Source organism: Girardinichthys multiradiatus, chromosome 22 (assembly GCF_021462225.1).
Source record: "Girardinichthys multiradiatus isolate DD_20200921_A chromosome 22, DD_fGirMul_XY1, whole genome shotgun sequence".
Taxonomy (NCBI): Eukaryota; Metazoa; Chordata; class Actinopteri; order Cyprinodontiformes; family Goodeidae; genus Girardinichthys; species Girardinichthys multiradiatus.
The window spans coordinates 33,098,882-33,121,013 of NC_061814.1; the positions used below are offsets into that span (position 1 = coordinate 33,098,882).

The 22,132-nt window shown below is 38.3% G+C and overlaps 1 protein-coding gene across 14 annotated transcripts in view; it reads left to right on the forward strand.

Moving 5' to 3' along the window:
* tasp1 (taspase, threonine aspartase, 1) overlaps positions 1-22,132 on the forward strand; it is a 49,647-nt gene that overhangs the window by 24,480 nt on the left and 3,035 nt on the right. For 6 of the 14 annotated variants that reach the window (XM_047352406.1, XM_047352407.1, XM_047352403.1 and 3 more), the window contains 4 exons: positions 7,945-8,055; positions 9,860-9,937; positions 13,603-13,710; positions 14,292-14,365. In XM_047352406.1, the coding sequence (XP_047208362.1) occupies positions 7,945-8,055; positions 9,860-9,937; positions 13,603-13,710; positions 14,292-14,365 (371 nt within the window). Of the gene's footprint in view, positions 1-7,944; positions 8,056-9,859; positions 9,938-13,602; positions 13,711-14,291; positions 14,366-16,697; positions 16,766-22,132 lie in introns of all 14 variants that reach the window. The other 8 variants (XM_047352404.1, XM_047352408.1, XM_047352397.1 and 5 more) reach the window with 7 other exon arrangements.

The window sequence follows — 22,132 nt, forward strand, 5'->3', positions numbered from 1 at the left end:
AGGGGCAGGGACGATTGTCAGAGTGTGAATTTTGACGGAGCTAAATACGGGGCCAGTCCTGGAAACAAACCTGTTAGGGGCTGCAAAAGAGTGGGGCAAAGGTTCACCTTCCAGCAGGACAACGACCTTAAACATACAGCCTGAAATACAATGAAATGGTTAGAGTCCAAATACAGATGTGCTATAAGAACCTGACCTAAATCCAGTTGATAATTAATAGCAAAACTTAAAAACGGATGTTCACAGACACGCTATCCAGTCTGACTGAGCTTTGTCTCAAGATGTGCAGTGCTGGTAGAGAGAGAGCCTTTCTTTAGAAATGCAGACGAAGGTGTTTTTACAAAGTATTGACTCAAGAGGATTTGTTGTTTGTGCACACTACCCTTTTTCAGATTTGTATTTGTAAAAGAAGTGAAACCCTTGTATCATTTTCCTTTCACTTTATAAATACACACTACTTTGTGTTGGTTTATCAGATAAAACTCCATTAAAATACATTGAGGTTTGTGGTTGTAACATGACAAAATTGAACAAAAAATGCTCTGAGTCTCTGTAACCTAAGCCCTGGCTTTCTTAGGCTTAAGGTAATAAGAGCTGTTTAGCTAAATAGGTCCTCTCCATTCAGGTAAAAGATACCATCAAGAAAACAATCTTCCTTTTTTTGAGTGGATGAATTCATCATATGCAACCCTGGATTAGTGTTTCTAACACCTGAAAGTCTGCAAACCTTTTAGCTTTAAGAATCAGGTCTACCCAGCGCGGATATAAATGTTGCTGTAGAGGGACCATGTAAACTGTCTTCTTTTAAGATGTGTAGATGTCTGCAGCAGCGCTTCTGGGGAACATTAGAACCCTTTTTGATGTGGATCTGTAGCCTAATGCATCTCAGTGCAGAAGAGCTGATTTGATCAGACAGGCTTCAGCTTGAGCTTTATGTACTTGAACCTCTAATACATCCTGAATTATGCACGGAGAACACTTGATTGTGTAATAATTCAGTTGTTTTAAAGTAAAACAAACAGCACTCCCAACAAATTATTTAAAACATATTTCACACTTGTTCTAAAGACTTAAACTGCATTTTGGCTGCTGCTGTTATCTTGCAGATTCTGGTAGTTTCCTTGTATCTGCTTTGTATATTGCTCTCTAGATGATCAGATAAGTTGACATGAGTTTTACTTGATTTCTGTCTGCAGGTTAAAGGTGGTTTGGCTTAAAGGTGGTAGTGTTATATGCCTTTCAGCTGATCTGTCGTGTACCTGTGCATTTTCCAAGCAGCATCAGAGCATGGTGTTAGTAAAGGTCTGTTTTATCTCAGAAGATCAAGTGCATATATCTCCCCCTGAGTGTATTTTCACTTCACCCTATCTTGCTATATTGTGGCTTCTTTGCTTTGATGTAACCAACACAAAGCCAGTCTTATGGATTTGAAAAGCACAATGTGGGTTCCAGCAAAACACCTGTTTTTAATTTCCGAACTTGAAAGGCATTTCCATCAAAAGAAACAGAAAAACAATGTTTTTTAATATGACACAAGGAGCGTGATCCTTACCCTTCATGTCACCCCTTTCTCTCCCACTTCACAAAAAGCCACCACCTCTTTCTCCTCCTCCTCCTCTTCCTCCTCCTGCCTTCTTCGTCTCCCTTTTTCCATTGTAGTCACATTTGTAGAATGTGGCTCATCTGGGTCATAGTTTTATTACTTCATCTGGTCTTCACTTTGCTGTGGTCATTAAGGCATCAGCGAGGAAGCAGATTTAAAATACAATCACAAACTCATTTATTTATTGTTCTGTTGCATGTCTGAATTTAAGTTCAGCTTTCTGTGACACCTTGATGATGTCTGGTTTCTTTTTTCTGGATGCAGAGTAGGTGACAAATGCAGCCCCTTGCTTTCAAAAAGGACTGGAAATCGCTCCAGGCACTTGGTCTGCGTAGTTGCTAACCTGCATTTTGTTCTGTTGTAGTCACCTGATGTTTTATAGGAACTTTAATTTGTATTTTCAGAAACCATAAGGCTGTATTATTCCTCAGCCTTTATATGAGTTTTCACAAGTGCTCTGTCATCATATGGGTTTTAGTTTTATTTTCAGAATCCTTTTCATTTTTCTCTGTAATCATAAACTTGACTTTTCAGAGAATTTTAGATGGCATCCAGTGCTTATATCTTTAATAGGGACAAAACTTTTGTCATTATTATATTACTACACTGCCTGGCCAAAACAAAAGTCGCTACCAAAAACAAAAAAAGGTCACACTGATATTTCGTTGGACCACCTTTAGCTTTGATTATGGCACGCATTCTCTGTGGCATTGTTTCCATAAGCTTCTGCAATGTCACAACATTTATTTCCACCCAGTGTTGTATTAATGTTTCACCAAGGTCGTGCATTGATGATGGTAGAGTCTGACCGTTGCACAAAGCCTTCTCCAGCACATCTCAAAGATTCTCAATGGGGTTAAGGTCTGGACTGTGTGGTGGCCAATCCATGTGTGAGAATGATGTCTCATGCTCCCTGAACCCATCTTTCACGATTCGAGCCCGATTAATCCTGGCATTGTCATCTTGGAATGTGCCATCAGGGAAGAAAAAAATCTATTGATAGAATAACCTGGTCATTCAGTATATTCAGGTAGTCAGCTGACCTCATTCTTTGAATACATACTGTTGCTGAACCCAGACCTGACCAACTGCTGCAACCCCAGATCATAGCACCACAGGCTTGTACAATAGGTACTAGGCATGATGGGTGCATCACTTCACCTGCTTCTCTTCTTACCCTGATGCGCCCATCACTCTGGAACAGGATAAATCTGGACTCATCAGACCTTATGACCTTCTTCCATTGCTCTAAGGTCCAATCTTTATGCTCCCAAGCAAACTGAAGCCTTTTTTTCCAGTTAGCCTCACTGATTAGTGCTTTTCTTAAGGCTACAAAGCTGTTCAGTCCTAATCCCTTCAGTTCCCTTCGCATTGTGTGAGTGGAAATGCTCTTACTTTTACTATTAAACATAACCTGGAGTTTTACTGTTGTTTTTCTTTGATGTGATTTCACCAAACGTTTAAGTGACCGCCGATCACGATCATTAAGAATTTTTTTCCGGTTAGCCTCACTGATTAGTGCTTTTCTTAAGGCTACATAGCTGTTCAGTCGTAATCCCTTCAGTTCCCTTCGCATTGTGCATGTGGAAATGCTCTTACTTTTACTATTAAACATAACCTGGAGTTTTACTGTTGTTTTTCTTTGATGTGATTTCACCAAACGTTTAAGTGACCGCCGATCACGATCATTAAGGATTTTTTTCCGGCCACATTTCTTCCTCAAAGACGATGGGTCCCCACTATCCTCCCAGCTTTTAATAATGTGTTGCACAGTTCTTAACCCAATTTTAGTACTTTCTGCAATCGCCTTAGATGTTTTCTCTGCTTGATGGAGGCCAATGGTTTGACCCTACTGAAACAGACTGACATCTTTTCCACAACCACGGGATGTGTCTTTCGACATGGTTGTTTAAAAAAATGAGAAGCAACTCATTACACCAGTTGGGGTTAAATATCTATACATAATCGCCCATACAGTAATTATCCAATGGGAGGCTTGTATCTATTTGCTTAGTTAAATCCAAGTGGTGACCTTTATTTTGGCCAGGCAGTGTACTTCTACTTGTTAAAGGTCTATGGTATTCAGTTGATTTTAGATTTTCTTTGCCTTGAGTTCAGTAGTGGTAAAGGTGAGTGACTGTACAGGTCACTACATGCCTTATATATTTCCTGCTGTCCCTAAATGCAACATTTCTTCCACCATACCAATTTATTTTGCAGACGGGAAGGGCAAACTAGGCTGTTTGGAAATATTTTACATGTTATTTTTACTCAAGGGTGTCACACCCTATGAGAACCTCCTACCTGCCCATGCCTATTTAGAACAAGCATAGTGTCAGACGCTTTTGGTTTCTTTCTCAAATAAACAAAGGGTATTCTGCTAGGACATGTTTGATTTTGCTCAGTTATCAGTATTATCTATGTACACTCACAAAGAAAGATTCAGTAGCCATTCAGACTCATGCCACACCTCTAGCTCATAAAGAAAATCCATTGTAGGGCCATGATGGGGGGAAAATCCCTTTGTTTCATCTGTTGGCCCTTCAAACCTTACTGGAAATGCAGGAATACACATAGTTTTTTTTTACTTTTGGCCAAAAAGTAGTCAAAGTAATGCATTCAGTGAGCTGTCAAGAAACTGTTGCAGTGATTTGTTTTTGTTTCATTCATAGTCAGATGGGATAATATTTGTTGTGGTTCTGGAAATCATATATCTCATATCAGTATTCAGGCTAAAGCAACCAATGAAGAAGACTGTGCAAAGGCTCTGTTAAAAACGGTCCAAATCGTTATTAGAACCTGGAAGGATTGTAGGAAAAACATTGTCTTTCAAGTATGACTGGGGTCAGGAAATATAACTTAAAGGACTTTTGATTTAAAAAAAATCACTTGAAACTTTTTACAATATATATTAATAAATATTTAAAAGTTTCATTAACAAGAAAGCTTGTGGTCTGCTTAGTCCGGTTTATTCCTTTCTCAAGTGATGTATCAGTGTAAGAAGACCAATGAAGTAAATAATTTGCTCATCATGTCTAATGTGAAAGGCCTGGGGGACAGTAGATGATCTGGGATTGCTATAGTAAAAATAATTTGTATTCAACAACATTATGTCTTAAAGCTGTGGTGGGTTAACTGCCAGAATCTGTTCAACTGCCTGTTTCTTTCATCAGTGTGATGATGGCAGAGGTATATTCCAGCATGATGATGCCAAGATTCGTTTTGCTCTTTTTGTTGAAGTGGTTTAGGGAAGATGAGACCGTATTTAAACACATGACTAGTGCAGAGTCCAGACAATGATCCCATTGAAAATCTTTTGGATGCTCCGGAGATTGACTTTAGGTTGCAATCCGACTTTCCCATCCCTAATTAGACCAACTGGAAACAAATAGACAAATGTTGTGATGTTGCATAAGGCTCAGATTTTTACCCAGGGATTATTTTAATAGCTAAATAGTATACAAAGATGAATACAACCCCCACGTGACAATTTATCACAATGGTGTCCCCTACAACATGGAAATGTTAAAGAAATGTTTTTGTTTTTTAACCAAGGTTTGCTGGTTCCATTTTAAAAATGTTATGCTGGGTCAACATTACTTAAACTGCCTGTTAAATTTCCAACAACGTGCAAGAATAAATTCATTAACACTAGGTTTTGCATGCTGTGAGACTGATTCAATCTTTAATATTGCTGTATATACATTTTTATACGTGACCAAACGGGGTCATATATTTGAAAATAAATTACATTTAACTGTTTTGACTTTCAAGGATTAAGTATATTTACTTCTGAATCAATATGGCTGTGAATGTAGATGTTTTGGTTTTAAAGATTTCTTTGAACTTTCCTTTTACCGTTGTGTAATTTTAATACAACAAATAACTTTAATATATTTAAAAACAAGAATCAGGGGTACTAGTGTTTTTTTGTGGATCTTCTCTAATCTATACACTATCAAGATTAAACACATCATCTTAAATATAGACTTATACAAAGCTACTTGTCCTTTAGCAACCTGCACCTCAACTATGTGCTATTTGTTGCCAGGACCAAGGTCCTGGCAGAAATTTGGTTGGACATTGTCCTGCTCCTCTTGGCATAATTAGTAGAGTTCATTAAAAGTAGTCGATTTACTGGTATGAGTTCTGCTTTTAAATAAGGATAGGAATTTTTTGTTAGAGTAGAGTTTGAGATTTTGGGATGGCTTTTCTAGAAGCTTAATGTTAGCCTGCTTTATCCTTTCCAAAAGCTGCCTTGGGGCTGTGTTTGGGGTCATTGTCTTGTTGGAACACCAACTGAGCCAAAGTTTCAACCATCTAACTGTTGAATCAAGATGGACCTGAAGAATTTGGAGGTTGTCTCCTCCTGATTTTTTTGTTCCATCCAGTATGTCCAGTGCACCAGTACCAGTGGCAGTACAACAGCCCCACTGCATGATGCTACCACCACCATGCTTAATTTTTTTTACTTGTGTTAATATATTATTTACTTGCCTGTGTTCTAAATCTTTGACATGCTTGTTGTTTTTTTAACTTTTTATTCTATTTTTAGTCTGTTTCTAGTTGTTCTAAAATCATACTTTTAAGTTTTCTTTTCTTGCAACTTGATCTTTCGTGTTTGAACTTTTTGTGAAAAAACTGACTCCTTTTTAATTTGCTTTATCACACTGACTTTATGTCTTGAGTTTGCTCTGTTGAGTTTCACTTGTATTTCAAAAGTGCCATATAAAAATGATTGAATTAAATTGAATTCTTCTTCACACTGTCCCCACCAAAAACTGTAATCATCGTCTCATTTGGCATTAAAACGTTTCTCTATTCGATATTTGGCTCGTCTTTGTTGACAGCTGCAAATTTTAGTCGAGTTTCATTTTTGGTCCATGGAAATTGCAAAAAGTTGCATCATTGTTGATAGCCGCCTGGTTTTCCAGTAGTTTCATGTCTACGGAAAGGTTGAGTGTTAGTTATTCCTGAACATCCAAACCCATTTTCTTAGTTTTAAGAGTGACGGTTTTCGGGTAAGATCGCTGTAACTTAGACACAATTGGTTCCTCGAGCAGGACAGAGATCCCAAACACGCATCATAAACAGGCTAGCATTAAGCTTCTGAAATGTCCCAACCTTAAAAACTGAGTCTGTGCCAGGAAACCAGTTTAAAAGAACTCTACAAAGTCTGCCAGAATATTGTGAAATAATTATGCGTAAAGCTTGCTGATGGCTGCAAAACGTGTGTCCTTAAGGTGTAACTCTTGAAGGGACATTTACTCTGCTGGAAACAAATAAGCATATTTGCATTATCACAACCTGCCTTCTATCTTTTATATACATGAAAGAAACACATGCGCATACTGTTCCCTGTCCTTATTTATTTATTTATTTTGTTTTACACATTTTAGCTGTTGTTTGGATTGATGTTAATATACAATGTGAAAGATGGAAACCAGAGTCAAATTACTTGCTTGTGCTCAAAACCTGGCCAATAAAGTTGATTCTGACGTTTAACAAATATCCACGGTGACTTGGGTATGTTTTTGAGCTTGTGAAGATTAGAAAAAATCCATAATAAATTCAAACTTGTTCACCAAACTCTTGTTCTTGAAATATTTGAACCGGTTTCCTATCCAGTCTTGAAAAGTCTGTAAAAGTATACAATTTGCTTTTATTGTTTTCCAGGTCTGGATAAAAACATGTAACAAAATTAAAATTGTTTAAGGAAAATCCCAGATTATCTAAAGGAAAAATAATCCAACATAGCTGAACAAGTGGAGTGGTTTTTAAATGCTTTATATTTGATTTGCCCCATCACAGCTTGGTTTTAACATTTCACCATCAGTATTTTGGTTTTTGGAATGCTGACTAAATGCACACTAAATCAAAAGTCCTAAAATAGCCATTTCACTACCTGTTTGGTCCTTAGACAACTTTTAATTCCAGTTGAAATGGACTTGTAACCTTAAATTGGGTCTAAAATGCTAAACAAAGCACCAAGACTGCTAAAGAAAGAAGAGGTTTCAAGGTTCATATTTTGTTATAATAACTGCAAAAGCCAGAAATTAAAGTCTAGAATATTGAGATGAAGAAAGTGGAGAAGCCTAGAAAGAAGTTGTTTGATTTCTAATTGTTCCACTAAGAAAAGCTATTTCAAAGAATTCTTAAAGCCTTAGAGTTAATTTGACCTTCATGCCCATGATAAGTACATGTTAGCTTCTCACTGGAACTGTATCTATAAAAATGGAATATTTTAATCTGCTTGTATTTTTTGGTAAAAGCCCTTCAGACTAAATCTGTCAACTGAAAAGGTTAACCGTCTTTGGTTTGTCCTGTGTGTGTTTTGTCAGGGTGTGGAGAGCATCTGATACGCACCATGCTGGCTCGGGAATGCTCCGCTGCCATGCAGTCTGAAGATGCCCACCAAGCACTGCTGGAGGCTATGCAAAACAAGTTCATCAGTGAGTCACCCTCATGTAGTTTGATGACTGCTGCTCTCCAAACACACACACACACTTTCTGCAAGGCAAGAGTGCATTTTTGAGAAAAGCATTGAGGGAATTAAACGAGCAGATGTTCCTGCCCATGTGAACCACCAGAAACATTAAAAAAGGCATCAAAAGGAACAACTTTTAAATTTTTATTGTTAAATAGTAAACTGACGTTCCTCACGTCACAGCTGACAGCCATAGATGATTTAAGAGGACGTGCATATTAGGTTGCGTGTTTATTTGAAGGTGTATTCCCAGAGGTGGTCCGTTTTAGAGATCCTCATTAAGTGTGTCTGCTGTGCAGTGAATGGCCACTGTCTTTGATCAGAGGAAACAAAGAGGAGACGAGTGGATACATGTGGTGGTTTCAGCCTCGTTCTGGTCTCTGGATGTCCATCTATGTTTGGCTCTGTGATGTATTTGTTTTCCAATGCTGAGGTCACTTTAAAGTTATTTCATGTTTTTGTTTGAATACACAGGTTTAAACAAAGGTCCACAAATCCTTATGGCAGCATGACCTAATCAAAGCTAAGTGAGGGTTTAAAATGTAGAAGTAAACGGTTTACACCAGATATTTGAACACGTTAAGAAACCTAAATTGTCAAACCTGATTCACTAATTATTTGGGCAATAAGTAGCCTTTTTTGTCTTTACAGTGTATAAACTAAATATCTATATACAGTTGTGTTAAAAATAATTGCAGTCCAACATCACTAACCAGATCAGTTGCTGTTTTAGTAAAACGTATATTACTTTATGTCATATTATTTTATGATTCATATTATTTATTTTTTAGTAGAGAAGACCCAATAGTCATGACATGCATCCTCCTGATTCTGTGTAAGCAAAACAGGTAGCTCTTATTTAAAGACGGAGTTAGCAAATGATCAAAAAGTGCAGAAAATGACAGGCAGTTCAGCCGAAATGAAATGAAAACAGAAACACAAGGAGGAACCCAGGAACCATCCACAGAAATGGATAGGAGAATAGACCAAAAGGCTCGACCAGTGGTCAGCTCCAGGTCGATCAAAGACGGTCGGCGGTTACTGTTACAATTGGAGGACGTGTGTGTGAAGCCAAGCTAACAGTAAGAAGCCGCCACATATCCCAATGTTGAAAATAAACAACAAGCAGAAGAGGTTAAAATTTCCCAAATAGCACAACATCTAGTGAAACGATGAAATCACACGAAGACAGTTTTTTTTTTTTTTAGACGATCAGGAACCATTAAATTACAGCCACAATACAATGTGAAGCACGGTCGCTCAGGCAATATGCTATGGTGATGTCTCTCATGCTATGATGTCTGGCATGTTAATCCAGTACCAGCATGTGATAAATTTTGCATCAGTTTGAATCTATCAGAAAACTTGAAGAGGTCATGTTGCCTTATGCTGAAGAGGTAATGACCTCAAAAAGGGTGTTTCAACAAGACAACGACCCCATGGATTCCCTTTAACGAGCAGCATCTTGATTCCAGACCAACAAGGTCAAAGTTATTGAGTGGCAACTGCCCTGTACCAAGATCCTAATTCAATAAAAACTTGTGGGCTGACATTAAACATGCTGTAACAGAGGCTATATGACTAAATATAAGTTCAGTGGTGCACAGGAAAGCTAAAAAGGTCTGTTTCAGTTTATAATGTAAATGATGGAGTTTGAACACCCTTATATTCCTTTTTCTTTATGACGACTGATAACACATTTGATCTCTGCTCACTTTTTTTAAACACATTGCCATTATTTTGAACGCAACCGTTTATATAAAACTCAGATGACAGAGGAGGTCCAGAGCCTGATCAACGAATATATGTGGACTTCAGACAGACATCCAATAGGAAAAAAGAATATGGTAAATGCATTTTTTTACACCCCACTCCTTCAACTCAGAGAATGAATGTTCCAAATTAAACAACCATCTTTGTAAATAAAACAATATTTAATGTTTCACCCCAGTAATCATGCTATATTTCAAAGATTAACACATTGATTGCTATTTAAAGGTAAATAATTATAAGTTATTTCCTGAATTTGTATGTGGGTAAATTAAAATCATTTATATAAGGGATACTTCGACACGTATTCATAGGCATTCAGGTGAAATGTTTTGAGTATAACCTTTGTGGGTCATAACCTTCATCCATTTGGAAGATTCAGAGACATCTGGCATGAGATAGGAGGTTGTTTGGCTAATCTAAAAGTGTGTAAATGGTGAATTCTGGGTGTTTGTGTACCCTACAAACAGTAGACATTGTGGACTGTTTAGCAAGTAGAAGTGACCAAACACATACCAGGTTGTTTTCCAACCAGAACAGAGAGGTTTGACCTAAGAGAACATCATAACAAGGAAACAAACTCTGTTTGAAGGATACAAAAAGAGCGGTGGAATGCAGACACAATATTTTCATCAAATAAAACATTTTTTCCTTTTCTTGTTGCTGGTTTAGGACATGGCATGTCATGCAGCAGATGTTTGTAGTTTGTTTCTTTTACAAACCAAGCTTTTTTGAATTTTATTGTGCCACATGAACCCTGAATAATATAACAACTCATTCAGGTTTGCAGTTCCAGCATGCAACAAATTATGTGTTTTTTATTTTGTTTTTTGTTTTTTATGCGAAGGAGGTTTAACATTTTTTTTGTTGAATTTGTTGAGTTATCATTGTTCATACAGCAGTTATATGACCTGTCATTATCCTATTATTTTGCCCACATGAAAGCAGAGAAATATTTTTATTTAGCAGACTGCTAAAGAGGATAATTGCATCAGAAGAGAATAACCACTTCCAGTTGTTTAACTTGGCTTTAAAAGCAAATAACTCAAACGGGGACGGAAGGTTTTCAATAAATCTCTTTCATTTGATTAAAGGGATTGTGCTGTGTGTTCTCCACACAGGATAAAACCAAGGTTTCAATAATTGTTTCAAAAAGTCAGGCAGGAAAAACTGCCTCTGAAGTTCAATACACCAGGATTTTACCCATCGCTAGGGGCACATTAAGGACTGATTGTTCAAGCAAATCCTGTTCAGGTTTAAAGCTCATTTACATTTTGTTGTAGTTTTGATAAAAAAAACAAAAAACTGAGGCCTTTCTGAACAACAGAACACGAGACGAGCCGAAAACATCGATTGGGTTTTGTTTAATATCTGTGTCGTCCTATGATTTCTCTGGTAAATACCTTATTTACCCGTTTTACTACCAACAACCACATAAAGTATGTTACTAAATTAGCTCACTGTCATCGGAAAACATTGTTGGAATAAAAGACAGAAAAACTGATGCAGGCCTTTATTTTCAGTGGGTTAGATTACTGCAACAGTGTATTTACTTGTCTTTACAACAAAACAATTAAGCAGAAAAAAACAAGTTTAGTGATGTAGTTAAAACTTTATACTTTAAAGGCTTGTCTGTTTTAGATTTTGCCTATATTTCCTTGTGTGACATTATTCTATTACTCTCTACATTGCCTTTATTTTAAAATAATTTATTCAGCATTTTGAGGTGTATACGATTAATATCAATAAATTAAAATATTAGTGAAAAGTTCATTAATGTCAGCAACTCAGTTCACCAAGTCAAACACTTTATATACAGGTCCTTCTCAAAATATTAGCATATTGTGATAAAGTTAATTATTTTCCATAATGTCATGATGAAAATTTAACATTCATATATTTTAGATTCATTGCACACTAACTGAAATATTTCAGGTCTTTTATTGTCTTAATACGGATGATTTTGGCATACAGCTCATGAAAACCCAAAATTCCTATCTCACAAAATTAGCATATTTCATCCGACCAATAAAAAAAAAGTGTTTTTAATACAAAAAACGTCAACCTTCAAATAATCATGTACAGTTATGAACTCAATACTTGGTTGGGAATCCTTTTGCAGAAATGACTGCTTCAATGCGGCGTGGCATGGAGACAATCAGCCTGTGGCACTGCTGAGGTCTTATGGAGGCCCAGGATGCTTCGATAGCGGCCTTTAGCTCATCCAGAGTGTTGGGTTTTGAGTCTCTCAACGTTCTCTTCACAATATCCCACAGATTCTCTATGGGGTTCAGGTCAGGAGAGTTGGCAGGCCAATTGAGCACAGTGATACCATGGTCAGTAAACCATTTACCAGTGGTTTTGGCACTGTGAGCAGGTGCCAGGTCATGCTGAAAAATGAAATCTTCATCTCCATAAAGCTTTTCAGCAGATGGAAGCATGAAGTGCTCCAAAATCTCCTGATAGGTAGCTGCATTGACCCTGCCCTTGATAAAACACAGTGGACCAACACCAGCAGCTGACACGGCACCCCAGACCATCACTGACTGTGGGTACTTGACACTGGACTTCTGGCATTTGGCATTTCCTTCTCCCCAGTCTTCCTCCAGACTCTGGCACCTTGATTTCCGAATGACATGCAGAATTTGCTTTCATCCGAAAAAAGTACTTTGGACCACTGAGCAACAGTCCAGTGCTGCTTCTCTGTAGCCCAGGTCAGGCGTTTCTGCCGCTGTTTCTGGTTCAAAAGTGGCTTGACCTGGGGAATGCGGTACCTGTAGCCCATTTCCTGCACATGCCTGTGCACGGTGGCTCTGGATGTTTCTACTCCAGACTCAGTCCACTGCTTCCGCAGGTCCCCCAAGGTCTGGAATCGGCCCTTCTCCACAATCTTCCTCAGGGTCCGGTCACCTCTTCTCGTTGTGCAGCGTTTTCTGCCACACTTTTTCCTTCCCACAGACTTCCCACTGAGGTGCCTTGATACAGCACTCTGGGAACAGCCTATTCGTTCAGAAATTTCTTTCTGTGTCTTACCCTCTTGCTTGAGGGTGTCAATAGTGGCCTTCTGGACAGCAGTCAGGTCAGGTTTTTGAGTGATGAACCAGGCTGGGAGTTTTAAAGGCCTCAGGAATCTTTTGCAGGTGTTTAGAGTTAACTCGCTGATTCAGATGATTAGGTTCATAGCTCGTTTAGAGACCCTTTTAATGATATGCTAATTTTGTGAGATAGGAATTTTGGGTTTTCATGAGCTGTATGCCAAAATAATCCATATTAAGACAATAAAAGACCTGAAATATTTCAGTTAGTGTGCAATGAATCTAAAATATATGAATGTTAAATTTTCATCATGACATTATGGAAAATAATGAACTTTATCACAATATGCTAATATTTTGAGAAGGACCTGTAGATTAATTACACATAGACTGATGTCATCAAGCCTTTTTATTTTTGTTAATTATGATCATTTTCTGCTACAGTTAATGAAACTCAACATTTAAGATTGGAATATAACATCAGACTAATAATAAAAACATTTTTATTGAAGAAATATAATCCAAAGGAAAGGGATGTTTAATATCTGCTTAAAGGTTGTTAATTAAAACCAAAAAAACAGTCAAAAGAGCCTCTTTGGGATGCATATTCTAATTTATAGAATATGATTGTAGATGTAAATTTTGATTGAAAGACATGACCGGCAGACACAAGTACATTTTTGGCCTTTTATATTTACTCCTTACAGGCTCACCGTTTCTGGTCAGTGAAGATCGTGTTCTGGGTGGAGTTATTGTCTTGAGATGCTGCAGATGTGTGGAAGCACAGCCGTCTCCAAATATTCAAGGTGCAATGGGTAAAGCATTGATATTTGCACCTCCGTGCATAAATCCCTGGCTCTAATACCAATAGGCAAAATTGTAACTGAATATATAAAAATGTATGATTGGTGGCTTTCCTTGCTGGTGGTCTGGGGTTTAACCCCCAGCAGTCAGGCTCTGGTTTCATCCCCTTCATCTCGGGTTCAAACTCAGACCTCCCACTCTGGAATCAACTGCTTGTCTTTGCACAAGTGGCCCCTTCTGAGAGCTGCTCAGTTTTACTGTTTGTATTCGTGGATCTAGTTTCTCTGCCTGCAGCTTTAAGATAGAACAGTTTCTTTCTGCTAAGCTGACACCTTAAAGTTAAACTTAGATTGAGATGTTTCCAAAATTTTGCCTATCTCCCACTTCAAAGCTGTTGTTTTTGGAATTAACACCATGCCAGGCTCTTTACATTAGAAAGGACGAAATAGTCTCTTATCATAGCTTCTATCATTCTCTCTCTTTGATTGGTATATTTCAGGCATTTTTGAATTAGGCCAATGTTATGAATTTGAACTTTAAAACCGACCCTGCCCGCTTTATATTTATTTCTGATTTTATTGTTTACTCACAGTGGAGTTCCTATGGAGTCACACCACAGAGAGCATGTGTGTTGGCTACATGTCTGCCCAAGACAGCAAAGCAAAGGTGAGTTTTCAAATTACCAGATAATAAACCCACAACAGAAAGAGAAACTGCTTTTTTTACTAAGTTTTTGCAAACAAACAAGGAATTTAAATCTGGTTCCACTTTGCTCTCAATGAAGACATTTTAAATATAAATAAATAAGAAGGAATAGGAGGACATGGTTGAATTAGTGCAAATATGCAGGGTATCGATTGATCTGGACACTCTGACTGTTCATCTGGGAGACCGCCTGGTGAAAGAAACTGTCTCTCTGATGGGTCGTTTTTGCAAATAGCGCTTGGTAGAGCCAACCTGAAGGTAAAAGTCTAAACAGCCCAGGATGTGTGGGGTCTGCAGGGAAGTTAGCTGCCCTTTTCCTGACCCTGAGTTAACCCTTGAGTTGCCACAGGAAGTACAATCTCTCCTGGGCCACTTTTATATTATTCTTCTTTTATGAATTTTTGGGTTTCTGACCGACCGGTCTCTGGATAAGGCCAATCAAGCTGACTTTAGTCACCAGTTGATTTCTAGGTGCATCTTGAATCTACAAAGAATCATGAATCAGGATGCATTTTCAAGACGCTTGTATAGTTGTCGTATTTTTCTTTTTTCCCTTTTCTATCAGATATTAATAAAACAGCAAACCTGTAGTCTTTATCTTGTTTCATCACTTTTTACTGTAAAGTAACCAGTGTTTTGTTGAGGGAGACAATCTGGTTTTATTCAGATATTCTGCTTTTACCCTGGATCAACTTCAGAGCATTAAATTGAGTTTTCATGATTGCCACGGCTGCACAAAGACAAATGGAGGATTGACAACACAACCACCATAGCTTTGTTTTTTACATCTTAACTATAAAGATGTTCTGTCTCCTGTCCCCGCCTCCCTCAGCGGTCCGTTTTTGTTTCCTCTTGGTTTGACTCTCTGGTCGCTTCCTGGTCCTAACATACCGTAAGGTTTACTGAAAATCATCCAACAGTCGGACTATTTGTATTGTTTTCTATAAATCTCAATAAATGTGCTTGATGCATTTGCCTTTGGGGTACAGTGTGGGCATACAAGCTTCTCCAAAACCCCATATTTCAAACAAGCTATTTAAAATATTAAAAAGATTATTTCAGTGCAAATTCATAATTTGAGCTTGAGAAGGTTACAAACTGTTTACATTCAACAGTACAAAGTTATTTGGGTAAGATATGTGGTTAGTGGGTGCAGATCCAGGAATATTATTTGTCATAAGCCACCTCTGAATCTCCTGGGGGTGGGTGTCCACTTCCTCATGAGGGACCAGTGGTGATTTTGATATTAGAGACCACAGCCAGGATCACAGCTGCTCCACCAAACCTCACACCGCCTCTACCGGAGAGCTACTGTGGGATTGGAACTACGTCTCTGTGCAATGCCATCTGCACACCAGAACAGCTGGCTTTTCTGTCATTCAAGCTCCCTCGCCGGGCACAAACAAGATTTCTCTCGCTGATCCCCAGCTGCGACCAGACCCGTTTCCTGCTCAGTGCCTTCATACATTCATTAAAGTGGTTACATGATGAACAGCCTCTGTTTTCTCTCTCCCGTCAGATGAAGTTCACATAGCTAGAGATAGTAACTTTAAAGACTTCAAACTGTAGTTACATCTGCTGTGGTCTGCATGATCTTGACCTTGATGGTAAATCTGTGGGGATGTTCAACCTCAAAGTTAGAGATGGGTACCCCTCTTGTGCTATAGTGCTATAACAGTAGCTTCGACCAAAGTCTCCCGGTGTTGTCATAATTCCTTGTTCTAAACAAAACATAAAATAATGAAATATCTTGCAAAACATGAATTTCTCATACCAGATTTCCATGCACAGCTTTCTGAGTGTAGCCTTTCACTGCCTGGGCTGCTATTCTTCAAACATTCCTTCCATTCCTATTAGCTGACCATTCCTGCCCAGCCAGAGTTCATCTTCCTCTGATTGTATGTGATAAAGACATGAAAGGGCTTATACAGAGCAAGATGAGTATTTAGTAACGAGGTCGCTGGGTTTCTGCTGTCTTTAGAATTGTTTTGCTTTGATAGTTTAGTGTTTATGGAGAAATATACTGGGACATTTCTTGTCCTGTTTTTGGAAACCTCTGACCTGCCAAACACCAGTTTTAGCCGATTTAGATTTCTTCTTCACTAGAATATAAGAAGATATAGGAACAGCATTCAACAGATTTTTTCAGGCCTTCTTACCGTGAGCGATCTTTAATAACTTTTGTGACAGTTTTCATTTTAAACTGTCTTTACAATAATATATTAGGCAATTACTAGAACTGCAGTCTGTGTGTGTATTTCCTCTAGAATGTTGATCTTTATATTAATTTTAGGATTTCCAAAAGGCTGGCAGCATTTCTACACCCACCCAGAGTGTTCCCTGACGAATAGAGGTTGAAAGGTCAGGATAAAATAGAGAAACTTTTAGCCTTCCTGTTATCTGCTGAAAGTCTCTCTCTCTCTCTCTCTCGCTCGCTTGCTCTCTCTCTCTCACACACACACACACACACACACACACACACACACACACACAGCCTGAATGAGCTGTAAACATGTCTCAGCATGCTGTTGTTACTAGTTTCCTTTTAAATAACTTCTAAATTACTCTGACTTTATGTTAAACAACTTACTACTGAAAATAGCTAAGCTTCTCTTTTTCATTCAGTAACAGAGTTCACACAAAAGAAAGTTGTTAGTGCACTCTGAAAGCACCTAGCATGGTTGGTTCACTGATATGAAACAGTGAATTTTTGGGTTTCTGACCGACTGGTCTCTGGTCAAAGCCAGTCAAGCTGATTTTAGTCACCAGCTGATTTTTAGGTGCATCTTTAATCTACATCTCACCTAAGAATCGTGATTCAGGATGGATTGTCAAGACACTTATATAGTTGTCTTGTTTTTCTTTTCTCCCTTTTCTGTCAGATATTAATAAGACAATAAAAAGTTTGTCTTTATCTTGTTTCTTCGCTTTTTACTGTAACATAACTTGTTTTGTTGAGCGAGACAATCTGGTTTTATTCAAATATTCACCTTAAGTTGTTACAGATATACAAACCAATGGTTGAGAATGAGTTTTTTGTTTTATGATTACTATAAAGATTTTTTTTCTTCAATTGTGTAAAGCCAGAGACAAAGCGTTGCTGAATATTATTTATTTTGTATGTAACAAAACGTCTTTTTAAATTATTATTTATCTTTCAAGGAGTTAAAAGTTAAAATAGCATTTGATTGTCTTTGTAGTTATTTTAAGAGGGAAAAATGTGAAAACCACAACAAGAAAACAACAGTATGTTCATAGAGCTACATTTATCCATTTGTGTACACTGTGGTGTTAATGTGTGGCTTCTGTAACTCTTAAACACATTTATATCAACAAAGAATGTTGTTTCTCTTAAACATATGAACAATGAGCGGTGCTATTCATGCTATATTTTGACACAGCTGCTGTCCTGTCATGTGGTTACTTTGGTCACTGAGTAACAAGTTGTAAACAGATTTGCATGCCTTCTTTCTTTTCTACATTATTTTGCTCTTTTTTAAAACCTATTTGTCATAGAGCATTTTTGCAGGTTTCTTACACAATAATTCCTAGTTAGTCAACCAGCAATTTTACCGTTTGTGAAAGAAATGTTAAAAATGACATGGTAGGCAATCCTAAAGGCCATATTTTAAGATATTTTACACGTTTCCTTTTAAAATATGTTTGAGCATGCCAATGTTCTGCTTTTGTCTGATGCTGAAAAATAGCTTAAAAAGCATGTGAAAAAGAGACTGAGGGCCAGGCATGCAGTTAAAAGTTGCAGAAAAGTGATAACGCATAAAACATGGAACCCAGACATAACTACATTAACACAATGGGCAGCCGAGACAAAATTAGCTATAGTCAAGTCTCATCAGCTCATAAGGTGAGGATTTATATAGTCGTTAGTCAAATGAGGAGGATGAAGTCAGGCGAAATGGTTTTAAGAGCGAATAGTTTGGAGACGTAATGGATAGGCTTCCTACCCAGGTATTTATAGAAACTCTAGGTTGTACAGTCTGTTTGTAGTTTACCACAGAGGAGACTCATCAACTATGAAAAAAATATTTTAATTAAAAGTTAATTACATCTAACAGCTTTCTGGCAGACAGTGTAAAATCTGCTTGCTTCTTTGTCCAACTGTGTGACCTAAATTTCCTTTATTAGCTGGCCATACAGTGGCTGTATGAAACATAGCAATAGTGAATGGAAGCAGCTAAAAATCTCCCTTTTCGTGGGACAAAATGTTTAAACGCTTTTTCCTACCTGAAAAACATTCAAGCCTTCTCAAAACTGGCAGCAGCGGTTGCCGAAGCCTCAATAGTCTGGCTTTTGACTCTACTTGATCCATATCGTCACAGTAGCAGGAACTATATGGTAGTCTGTTTGTCTCTCCGCCTAGTCTCTTGTGCTGCAACAGTTCTTCTTTTCTTATTTGCTTTTCCAAAACTCCTCTACCTTTCTTGCGTACCAAAATCTCCCAGGAAAGTAAGAGTGCTTACTCAATCTTTTTCTGTGTTGCCAATAAGTGACTGCACTTCCATTTTGCTACAAAACAAAACAATCCATTTTCTATTTTCAGTAATGGGACCTTGTGCTCTGTGGTACCAGATGACCCTTTGCTTTTTATATGGTGGTGCGGTTTTCAGGCCAGCTTCCGAAGGCTCACATTGCGTCGGACATTGCTTTAATAAACAGTGAAAAGGCTAGTTGTGAATTACCTATCTCAGTACTGAAAAGATTTTTAGGTTTTGTGACACTAATATATGTTGAAATGTACTCTTTAACATTCGTAGAAGCAAGTGATTTAATTTACAAACCTGTTAATGTTTTTCATAGTTATGGAGTTATGTAATTGTGTTCAAAGCTTGCTTTCAGATATGCGATGAAAACCGGACTTATTCCAGACACGTTGGTCATTTACTAAACACAATTATTTTCCAGCTAACAAAAAAGGCCAAGAAATCAGTATATCTGCTATTACTATCCTACCAAAAAGCTATTAGTGGAGCCCTATTAGCTTTTCTTGAAATACATGCTAATCTCCTTGTATTAAGTGTTCATTCTCCCCTTATCCACAGTGGATATGTGTATAAAGGTTAGTAGCTCTTTTCTGCACTTCTTGCTGCTTTGTATTGCTGCTGCTGCCCTTCTTATCTATGCGTTTGCAGCAGATTCTTTATCTTATGGTGTTTATCTACAGTACAGACCAAAAGTTTAGACACACCTTCTCATTCAAAGAGTTGTCTTTATTTTCATGACTATGAATATTGAAGGCATCAAAACTATGAATTAACACATATGGAATCATATACTGAACAAAAAAGTGTGAAACAACTGAAAATATGTCTTATATTCAAGGTTCTTCAAAGTAGCCACCTTTTGCTTTGATTACTGCTACGCACACTCTTGGCATTCTGTTGATGAGTTTCAAGAGGTAGTCACCTGAAATGGTTTTCACTTCACAGGTGTGCCCTGTCAGGTTTAATTGGGATTTCAATCCTTATAAATGGGGTTGGGACCATCAGTTGTGTTGTGCAAGAGGTGGATACAGTACACAGCTAATACTCCTACTGAATAGACTGTTAGAATTTGTATTATGGCAAGAAAAAAGCAGCTGAGTAAAGAAAAACGAGTGGCCATCATTACTTGAAGAAATGAAGGTCAGTCAGTCCGAACAATTGGGAAAACTTTGAAAGTGTCCCCAAGTGCAGTCGCAAAAACCATCAAGCGCTACAAAGAAACTGGCTCACATGAGGACCGTCCCAGGAAAGGAAGACCAAGAGTCACCTCTGCTGGGGACGATAAGTTCACCCGAGTCACCAGCCTCAGAAATCGCAGGTTAACAGCAGCTCAGATTAGAGAACAGGTCAATGCCACACAGAGTTCTAGCAGCAGACACATCTCTAGAACAACTGTTAAGAGGAGACTGTGAATCAGGCCTTCATGGTTAAATAGCTGCTAGGAAACCACTGCTGAGGACAGGCAACAAGCAGAAGAGACTTGTTTGGGCTAATGAAGACAAGAAATGGACATTAGACCAGTGGAAATCTGTGCTTTGGTCTGATGAGTCCAAGTTTGAGATCTTTGGTTCCAACCACCGTGTCTTTGTGCAGTGCAGAAGAGGTGAACGGATGGACTCTACATGCCTGGTTCCCACCGTGAAGCATGGAGGAGGAGGTGTGATGGTGTGGGGGTGCTTTGCTGGTGACACTGTTGGGGATTTATTCAAAATTGAAGACATACTGAACCAGTGTGGCTACCACAGCATCTTGCAACGGCATGCTATTCCATCCGGTTTGCGTTTAGTTGGACCATCATTTATTTTTCAACAGGACAATGACCCCAAACACACCTCCAGGCTGTGTAAGGGCTATTTAACCAAGAAGGAGAGTGATGGGTGCTGCGCCAGATTACCTGGCCTCCACAGTCACCGGACCTGAACCCAATCGAGATGGTTTGAGGTGAGCTGGACCGCAGAGTGAAGGCAAAAGGGCCAACAAGTGCCAAACATCTCTGGGAACTCCTTCAAGACTGTTGGAAAACCATTTCAGGTGACTACCTCTTGAAGCTCATCAACAGAATGCCAAGATTGTGCGGAGCAGTAATCAAAGCAAAAGGTGGCTACTTTTTAGAATATAAGACATATTTTCAGTTGTTTCACACTTTTTTGTTCAGTATATAATTCCACATCTGTTAATTCATAGTTTTGATGCCTTCAGTGTGAAGCTACAATATTCATAGTCATGAAAATAAAGAAAACTCTTTGAATGAGAAGGTGTGTCCAAACTTTTGGTCTGTACTGTATGTCAGACTCACGTTATAACACATCAGCTTATTGCTTATAACAGGGCATAAGTCTTACTTTTATTTACGTAAATAAGCAGACCCAGCGATTGGTTGGATTGATAGATTAATTGAGCCTTGTATGTTATGCATCTGATGTTTGAACTGTCTTTGTCCAACGGTCTTATGAACTCACAGCCAGTGAGCTGTGTGCCAGGGGAATTTTCAGCTGCGTATTTGGTGTGAAAGCTGTTTCCCACTGGCTTACAAACATCAAAAAGAAAGTGTTTCGTTTGTCACCATAAGTTTATCAAGCCTCAGTCAGGAACCTCCTATTGAACAGTTTAAACAAGACCTTTCTTTAACCTAATTATCTGAAGATTAAGGAAAGAAGATGAACTCAGAGACGTGTACTGGAGGGATAATGGCCCCCTGAGAGTATTGCCATGTGTGGTTGGCCTTGTCTGGCTGCTGTTCCATTGTAGTGGCAGTTGCCCTCAGGGTGCTCGGGGGAATAGTCAGACTCTACACCAAAAAGCACCAATCCTCATCTGGATGAGTTATGTGGGACCAGTTCAGTGGCCTGACTCATAAGTTTATTTTCTCCTCCCCCAAGAAGGACTCAGTGTTAGCCTTTGTGCTGAGAGAAGAGGAGGATGACAGCAATTAATGGCACTGTTCGAGTATGTCACCTTTGATCCCCAAGTGGAAGTATCACTCATGGCTTCACAGCTGTTTGTGACTTTCTAGCATATTTTCATTCCGTTCAAACTGAAAAAGCTAACATCTGGTTCCTCTTCACCACATACTCTTATGTACAAATACTGATTAAGCATCTTCAGGGAAACAAGTCACACATAGCAAGTTATTGGAATGCTTCCCTCTGTATATGCTAAAAGAAAATGCTAAATTACATTGTCTTCACAGTTGTAACCAATCCAAAATTGATTAAATCACGATGAA